We start from the raw sequence: 8,989 nt of genomic DNA, 5'->3' as shown, positions 1-8,989 counted from the left end.
GATGGGGGAAATAAGTCATGATCGTTAGAAACTAGACTCTATTTCCCGCGGTGATGGTATGGTTTACGTCCTCTCCTTTTGTGGAGCAGATCAACATCGCTTAAAGGAGAAAAAAAAAAAAGGTTTGTTTCTCTTCGCTCTGCCCACACTTTTCCTTGCTCCCATCTCCTTTCTGTTTCCTTGAAGATACCCTTGCAAACACCCTTCTTTCTTCTTCAACTTACTAACCTTGTACAACCTCTAATGGGGTCGCTTATTACTCTAAGACACATTATCCGAGCAAGGCACGAATACCCCAGCACGTGTTCAAAGAGGTTATCTCTTGGGGACGAACGAACTTTGTGAAATAAATATTAAAAATTTCACGCTTTCCTTTAAAGAAAACCACAATTCCTTTGGTTTTATACTTGTTTAATTTCATTTTCAGTATATGCATATAGGCTGTTTAAAAAGTATCTTCAAAATAAAAGTCGTTTAACCTTCCATTTTGAACAGTTACAAGATTATGGATATCTGAATTTCAACAAACGGTTATGGAGTCTTCAATGGTAAAAAATAATAAAATAAGAAAAGCAGACACATGGCTAAGCATTTTACGAGTTAATTTGCTTATTCTTATTTATTTTTTATTATTCAAAACTCTACAGCCATTTTTTTTAAAATTCCCCTCTTGTTTTGGACACCGGAATAGTTAATGTCACATAAACAGCAGTGAACATCAATTTGGATTGAAATTTTCTGCTTCTACGGGAATTATGTTTTAAAGCAACATATTTGCATATTCTTGGACATCCTCAGATTGGTTTTATGTCTGAAATGTTTTTAAAAGCTAATTTCTGTTCATTGGAAAGTGTATTAAAAATATATGAAGTCATTAGAAGGTAAGTTGTGTAATTCCAGAACAGGATACTTCAGTTCCAAGAAGAATTTCTTGAGTTGGACCCAAAGTACACCGCCTTTATGGACCTTTGCATTTTTTTGGGGCCAGCTAACGTGAAATTTGCTCAAGATCACGTAATTCGATGGTTAAAGAGAGAATCTGATGATGAAACAGAAAATGCAATTATCCAAGTTCAATTCATCAATTTTATTCTTCGCCATAATAAGCGGCAATTAAAACGAACAAGGATTTAGTTTCCGCTACACAACCCACTATGAATTATTCTGCTCTACTTAATATGTGAAAGAGTTCGCGACTTTGATAACTTAAACGAATGCCGCTGTATAATGAGTCGAACAAAAATTGGGAGGAAATTAAAGGAATTAGAAGCGGAATTTATTTTGTGCTGTGAATTAAGATGAACGGAGATGATAAGCATCAGTTAAGGAAAGCAACACGGACCCACCTTTTGGCTGTTGAATGCACGTGCGCCTGAAGAGTACCCTTTCTGCTGATACATGGATGTTTAAGGCAAATTAGTCTAATTAAGAGCTTCATTTGCATCGTTAATTAGTGGAGAGAGAAAGAGTTCTTTGGATTATTTTCAACCAAACGAGTTTAGTGTTTTAAATTTACGGCGAAAAGAAGGAAACTCTCTTCTTCCTCCTGTTCTCTTTAGTCATTCTGGCTTTCTCATGCATCATACATAAGCAGAAAGCGAGGAGGAGGAGGAGGAGGACCGGAGATTGGAGTTAAAAAAGAAAACACTTCAAGTAGAAATTACTTCTTTGTAATCCAAGGTTTGTACATTTAACCCTGAAAATGTTATTAACTTTACTATATAAACACAGAAACTACAACCTTTAACTTTAAAAGAAAATAAAACTTGTTTGAAGAATAAACTTTGGGTTGTTTCGACCGATTCATAATTCATCCGAATTGGTATCGCCACAAACTCCATTTTTACCAATCCGGTATTTTTAAGGAAATAATTCTGAAGACATGTCCCAGTTTAAGAGTCCCAAAACACTACTTTTGATTAGGCACACGATGTATTTATTTATTTGTTTGTTTTTATTTAACGTGGTTAAACAGGTCAATGGAGCGGCAGCTTTTCAGTAACTTACAAAACCTGTTAAACATGTAACCCTACAGCTGGTCGAATATTTGTTTTATAATATCAGTTTCTGTTGTTTACACGTCAACTGCACTTTTATTGTGGTAGTTCAGTTTTACAGATTCCTTTATTTGGAAGTTTGTAGCAGAAATGGAAAGTTTTATTTTCGAAAAAAATAATGCACACCTGGAGCACACCGTTTATCATCACTATGCATTTAAATTAATATCTCATCTACTGACTCATTACTCTGTTTGGTATCTCAGCTTTCTGCCTATTCAATTATTTAAATTAGATAACCGAAGTGTGAATTAGTGAAGGTTTGAAATGACTATTTCTGTTAATGTTTAGAAGACTTGCAGCTTGACTCATTAATCCGTTCAGCTTCTTACGAATTAAGCTTGACTTCAAAGCTGAAGTTTCGATCCACTCCAAAATGTTCATCATAACACTCATGTTGCAAATTTAGTGACTATAATGACATAAACACTTGATAGCAGCATTGGAAATAAATGGATTTACACAAAAAATTATTATTGTTATGTAAATTTGTATATGGAACAATATATAAATTATTTTTTGATGACTTAATTAGCGACTAATTTACTTTTTAATTTTTTGAGTTTTTTTTGTATTTTATCCAATTTTAGCTTTGTTATTATATATACTATAATTTTATTTATTTTTAAAAATAATAATGAAATCCTCAAAATTGGTATCACCTTTGAGATAGTTTATTAATGTAAACATAATTAAATATGAATTTGCAATCCATATTGTTATTATATCAGACCAATTTGTTGTTGTATTTTTCTATTAGATTCCCTTTGATATTCAAAAAAAATTAATTTTAGAAATGCATTGAAAGTGTGGTTTCTTTTGTAATTTCTAAAGATTAAAATACGTTCTAAAGGTTAAAATAACAACAGACACAGATTTATAGTATGAAAAAAGGAAGCTAGTGACTTTAATGATTCACTGTACAATTGTACAAGCATTTTGCCTTGGATTTGTACAAATATTGTATATATGTCTCTCGAAGCACTCAACTAGGCTATGTTCGGGTCTCAGATTATTGTACATCAGTAGCGTTGAATACTTGGAGTCATCGATGTTCGGGGTGTAGGGAGAGACAGAGAGAAAGTAACACCATGGAATAATGATACACGGGCTCTTGGGGTGATGATTTTTTCTCTGTCTCACTCTGTCTATTTCTTTCTCTCTCATAGCGATAACTAAATGCTGCATCTCTGTTCTTATCAATCATCTATTTCCAGTCGTATTTTTCTTCAGTGCTATATGAAAGATAACAAAAAGTAGTTATAACAAAAACCAGTATTATAAAATAATAATGAATTAATTTAAAATTATATAGATAAGTCTTCAATACACAGTTTTCATTAATTATAAAGTAAATTTATTAATAGTTTTTCTTTATTAGTGCATTGGCTTTTGTGGTCATAATGAATGGTCATAAAAACTCGCATTTTACTCTGATCCAAGCCCGAGGATTCGAACCCGCGACGTTTGGGTTGCCAGGCAGGAACTTTACCTTTGAAATGACTATTTCTGTTAATGTTTAGAAGACTTGCAGCTTGACTCATTAATCCGTTCAGCTTCTTAGTTTGACTTCAAAGCTGAAGTTTCGATCCACTCCAAAATGTTCATCATAGCACTCATGTTGCAAATTTAGTGACTATAATGACATAAACACTTGATAGCGTCATTGGAAATAAATGGTCGGCCTAATTGATAGTGGAACTTTTAAGTTTATCAACGATTGTTCTGAAAATGCACCGCACAACCCCAATGACCTGAAAGAAAAAGTTAAGTGCGTATAATTTCTTTAAGGAAGTGATTCGTATTTATTCATACGGAATAATTTAGTGGCGAACGAGACTATATTACGATAAGTTGTCATGCGTGTCGTAACCAGCCAGGTAGAGAAATAAGGAATGATGTTCTTCACCTAACAAGGATATATTAATGGCTAAAACTTTATTTTTAAAACTGGAATATCGCGAGTTGGTCTTTGTAAGTTAAATCGAGATTTTTACAATTTTCACTTAAAGTCGTTTTAAGATTTTCCTTGAAGTTACTGCAGAGCTATTCTGGGTTTAAGGCAAAGTTAATAAGTATATTCGACATCGAATTAGTCTTAGAGTTATTAAATACAAATGAATGGAAAGGAAAGAAATTAAAAGATAAATGTAAGGAAATCGGGCTTATTCATTACCAGGCAGTTTGATACAAGATATTATTTGCCTCTAAATTACTAATTTTACTAATTCGTCTTAGACATTAACGTTTAAGTTAATGTCAAAATGGGTACTGAGTGTTTTAATCTAAGAACTAAATAAAAGAAAATATATTAAAACTTACTATACTGGGACAGGCTTCTTGATTATAACAGGTTTCTCCTTAATCACACTGATATGAACAGGGATGTGCTTGGGTACTGGAACTGGAATAGATTTGTGGACAGGAACAACGTATGGTTTGGGGATGTGAACTGGCACGTGAACAGGGTAAGGCTTGGGAACTGGTACTTCTTTGTGAACAGGGACAACGTAAGGTTTGGGTACCTTGATCACCTTGGGGATTGGGTAGGGTTTGGGTACTGGAACAGGCTTGTGGACTGGGTAGGGTTTGGGAATGGGAATAATTTTAGTAACTGGTTTCACAATGGTCACTATGTGGGGAACGGGAACTGGCTTAGGTACTGGAACTTTTTTGTAAACTGGATAAGGCTTTGGGATATGGACGGGCTTAGGGATATGGACAGGGTGTGGAACAGTGATTAACTTCGGAGTTTCCTTGATGATGTACTTGATTGGTTGGGGTTTCCAATCTTCTTCTCCACCTCCACCATAGTCTCCACCACCTCCTCCATAGTCTCCTCCTCCACCTCCATAACCACCACCGCCTCCATAATCTTCTCCTCCTAGATCGTAGCTAGGTTCGGAAGAGGCAGAGCTTAGGAAGATTAGCAGGAGAGCAGAAAGCGCCCAGGATTTCATTGCTTTCAGCTATAAGAAAATAAAAATTAAAAAAAATATATATTATAAAAATCCATCATGAAGTAGTTTTAAATTACTTTATGGGACTTACTCATAAAATAATTTTTATTACTTCTAAACACTAAAAGCATCTAGAGAAATGTTTTTAAAATATAGTAACCCTTAGTATTTAAACAGATATATTAAAATTATTTATTTATTGTTTAATATTTGAACCGTATTTCTTCGTGTCTTAACTCAACAAATGAACACGCAAGAAATTCATGGAATAAGACTAGTAAAATTATTATATATTCGAATCATAAAATAAGGAAAAGAAAAAGTAAAAGAGGATAGGCGTACTTTAACTTAAGAAGTGGCTAAGAATCCATTCAGACAATAATAATATATGCCATTATGGTAGAATTTCTTGATTTATCGTTAAAAAGGATGAAAAACGAAAAGGAATGTCCAGTTAACGAATTAAAGAATTTCTTTAAAATCACAAAGACAGAAATTGCCTCTTAAAGATCATGAAATAATTCTACCTATAGATAATTTGTAATCAGATTCTGAAAATAAAATAACAAATTTACCAACTTAAGGAAATAAAAGTTTAAAAAATGTTGAAATGGCGCATTTTTAATTAAAGCAATGACCAGTTCATATTTAGGATAGATACTGGCCACGAAGAAGTAATAAACAATGATTTTAATAAATATTAATTTAAAGAAAGAATGTTATTATTAAATATTATTACTATTTTCGTATTTTATGCCATGCCAGTGCTTATTATAAAAAGAAATTTCCAGCTCCAACGTACAAAATCAAATTAGATCGAAATGGAAGCTGCATTGTCCGAGCTCAAAATAATTTCAATAAAATAAATATAAAATAAAACAAGATAATTTATAACAAACGAATTCATAGTTTAAATAAAAATTATGGTTAATTTTTTTTTAATATTCTCAAATATTTTGTTACAATTTATGATAATTTAAAATACACGGTTTTAGAATTAATAATCGTAAATGATTTACACTTATTTTATGCCGATCGTGCTGTCCTAAGAAGCAAATCAATGTTTTCTCTTTCGTTTCTCTAAAAAATCGTATAATTCTAATTCACCTGTGGACCATATGAATCAATTCAAGAAGTGTCCGGATTCACTGGCTCTGATATCCATTACCCAGTTAGGCCTATTCCATTCGTTCAAGAATCCCTTGCTGGAAAACCCCCTAACTTACCTTGTAGGTATGTGTCTTTACCAAATAGCAACTGTCTCGCTGAGTGAGTGCCATTCTCATGCTACAATCGACTTTTATATTGGATCACAGCCAATAAGACGCACCGACCTATTTGCCGTTGTGGAGTTCGTCAAGAAAAATTGGGCCAGTGAACTTCCCACCGGTCCAAATGTCTTCGCTATCGCCTTCTGCCGTCGGGTGTAGAAGCGGGGAAGCGAAAAGACTAGAGAATGTTAAGGGAGGAGGAAGAAAATCAGTGCAACGTATTTTCCTTTCGTTGGAAACAGAATAGCGTTCACTTTTTCGTTAGCCTACGGCTTCCCTCTCCACCATCCCCCCCCTTCTGTGCCCGCGGGTGCGTGAAGAAGGAAGAAGGCGTATATTTGGCGATGTCCTTCGAAGGCTGCATGTCTTTTCTCCTTCTTTCGTTCTTTTTCGCCAGAGGAGGTGTCAACAGCCATGCTACCATATATCCTACAGTAGCACGTGCTTTAGAGCAAGGCCATATTAAACACTTGGGTGGTGTCCGATGGTGGTGCCTACATTTTTTGGGACAACAGGAAAAAAAGAGATGAAAAGTAAGATGAGGGGTTGGCAAGGGGAAGATACTTTCACTGAGTTTATGCGTTGAGTTTTGCGGGAATGGTGCTCTTTTTTTTTTTTCTTTTTTTTTAAGTTCGACAGCGACCTTGCGGCAAACAAGATGTTTCTTGGTGGTGGAGTAAAGAAAATCAAAAATCAAGTAAGGAAGAAAATTAATCTAGTTCATTGAGGTAGATTAGATGATTTGACACGTTTGAAAGCAGTCGAGAATATCTGGGATTCTTCACCTTTTTCTGTGTAATTTCCAAGTAATATAAGTTTCAATCCTGAATTGGTGCTTTTTAAGAAATTGGAGCGAAAATAATCCCAGAACAGCTCAGCAAATACTTAAAAGGAACTGATAATAACCAAATTGGAATCTTAATTAACTCCTTTATAATCTGGTGAATATGTATATAAAAAATTTGAAGGTAATTGGTCACTTTGATGAAAATAATAACGAAGTAAGCTGCTGAGATTTGTCATTTTATTTACCTTTCTCAAAAAAAAAAAAAGGTTTGGTGATTTCAAACTCTAAATTTGCAAACCAGGGACCTAAACCTTCCATTGTCTTCTATTATCGTTTATAACTTTAGAAAATTGACCAAATAGATAAATACATTTTTCTGGTTATACTCCAGGACGACCAGAGGAGTTCACAAGATCGAAAGAATACAAGAAACCACCGTATTTAGCAGTCACGGTCTTGAACCAGCTCACTCAAAGCACGTGTATTTAAGTACCCTCGCTCTTGACCACTCAAATATTCGTGTTAATTCAACCCTCCAACTCCTGTTATGATTCTAATTCCTTGCTTCTCTCTACATTGTCCAGAATGTAATAATTAGTGTAGTTTAGAAATCATTTATAAAAACTCGTAAGAAAGAACAGGTCATTTCGTACCCTCTTCTATAATTGCAAACTAATACAACTTTTCAACAAGTAAATAATACATAAAATCCATAACCTTTATACTTTTACATTAAATGAAGACGAGCTAAAACTAGATCAAAAGATCCCAAAGAGTTTCTTCAAGATCGATAAACTTCATTGGAGATCTTTATTGTATATTCAATACGTATGAGAAAGAATGGAGATTTAAGTTATCATATAAACCGTTTTGAAAATTTCTGTTTCTGTACCAAAAATGATTTAATTTCAATTTGTCCATTAAAATTATTTTATGTATTTAAAACATATTCCGCTAGAGGTACACGTGTCTTGTAATGGCCGCTAAGTTAATCACGTGACATTTTCAAAATGACGTAACCAGATTTCTTGCGTTTGTGTACACTTCAACAACCACATGATGTCAACTGGCCACGTGATGCAAATAAAGAAAATTAAAATAATTATAGAAATCTTATAGAAAATAAACTCCTACTATATTGTTCTTAATCATCAAAAAATATCAAGAGGGGAAATAAAGAACGCTGAATTTGCATTTACACCCTTTCATAGGTGTATTAAATAAATTTTCTACTATTTATTCCATTTCGATGATTCTTTAAATGTATTTTCAATTTTGTTGTGTATTTTGTTGCCCATAATAAATGCCAAAGCATTTATTATGGGCAACCGTTGTCCAACTGTTTCCCCATCGTTCCCTCCTGTATGTGTGCTATCTTCTGGTGTTCCCATGTGTATAATAGTGTTTAAGTGGGACAGCAAGTCGTTTCGTCCTGATTTTCTATTTTTGAAGAGGTCTAAGCGCCACTCACGATTTGTTAATGCACTGGTTACTTAGCAATATATGGCAGGAGAATGGCCAGGTATCCATTATGCAATTAAACGAGTAGTTTTACCTCTACCTGCGACCTTTGTGTTTGTAAGAATGCACCGAGTTCACCCGTAGTAGACATCACTTTTCCCCGTGCAGACATATTCGAAGGTTGAGAAATCGAGGTCGACATCCTAGCTAAATCAACTTAGCATTCTAGAACAGTAGTAAAGTTTTCTTTATCAAACGAATCTTACTTTTAAATAAAAGGCTGTTTAAGATTACTTATGGCATTTTAAAATTTAATACAACGTCCGGTTTTGTAACCTATATGCAGTGAGATGAGAAAGGATTCGTTTTTAATATCCCTTCGGTATATATTGCAATCAAGGCCTCCATAACACAGGCTCTTTGAATATACCAGGGTTCAAGCCGCTGACTGCT

At 34.0% G+C, this 8,989-nt stretch overlaps 1 protein-coding gene across 1 annotated transcript; it reads right to left on the bottom strand.

The window, feature by feature from the left end:
• Positions 1-3,033: 3,033 nt before the first annotated feature.
• On the bottom strand, positions 3,034-6,297 carry LOC150076954 (uncharacterized). Its single transcript, XM_090385741.1, has 3 exons — positions 6,244-6,297; positions 4,380-5,026; positions 3,034-3,292 (listed from the first exon to the last, which is right to left on the bottom strand). The coding sequence occupies exons 1-3, from the start codon at positions 6,295-6,297 to the stop codon at positions 3,265-3,267; spliced, it is 729 nt and encodes a 242-aa protein (XP_090241867.1). The 3' UTR covers positions 3,034-3,264.
• Positions 6,298-8,989: the final 2,692 nt, after the last annotated feature.

The sequence above is a fragment of the Mastigoproctus giganteus genome, chromosome 12 (assembly GCF_048544385.1).
Source record: "Mastigoproctus giganteus isolate SK-2022 chromosome 12, ASM4854438v1, whole genome shotgun sequence".
Classification (NCBI taxonomy): domain Eukaryota; kingdom Metazoa; phylum Arthropoda; class Arachnida; order Uropygi; family Thelyphonidae; genus Mastigoproctus; species Mastigoproctus giganteus.
Note: the sequence above shows the minus strand (reverse complement) of the source record. Positions and strands in the feature narration are given on the sequence as shown.

What these genes read in the sequence shown, in the direction of transcription:
- LOC150076954 (XM_090385741.1), bottom strand. Translation starts at nt 6,297, where the DNA reads ATGGCACTCACTCAGCGAGACAGTTGCTATTTGGTAAAGACACATACC. An exon ending in TAAAGACACATACCTACAAG is followed by an intron (nt 5,027 to 6,243) that starts GTAAGTTAGGGG and finishes ATTTTCTTATAG; the next exon opens with CTGAAAGCAATGAAATCCTG. An exon ending in AAGAAGCCTGTCCCAGTATA is followed by an intron (nt 3,293 to 4,379) that starts GTAAGTTTTAAT and finishes TCTTTCATATAG; the next exon opens with CACTGAAGAAAAATACGACT.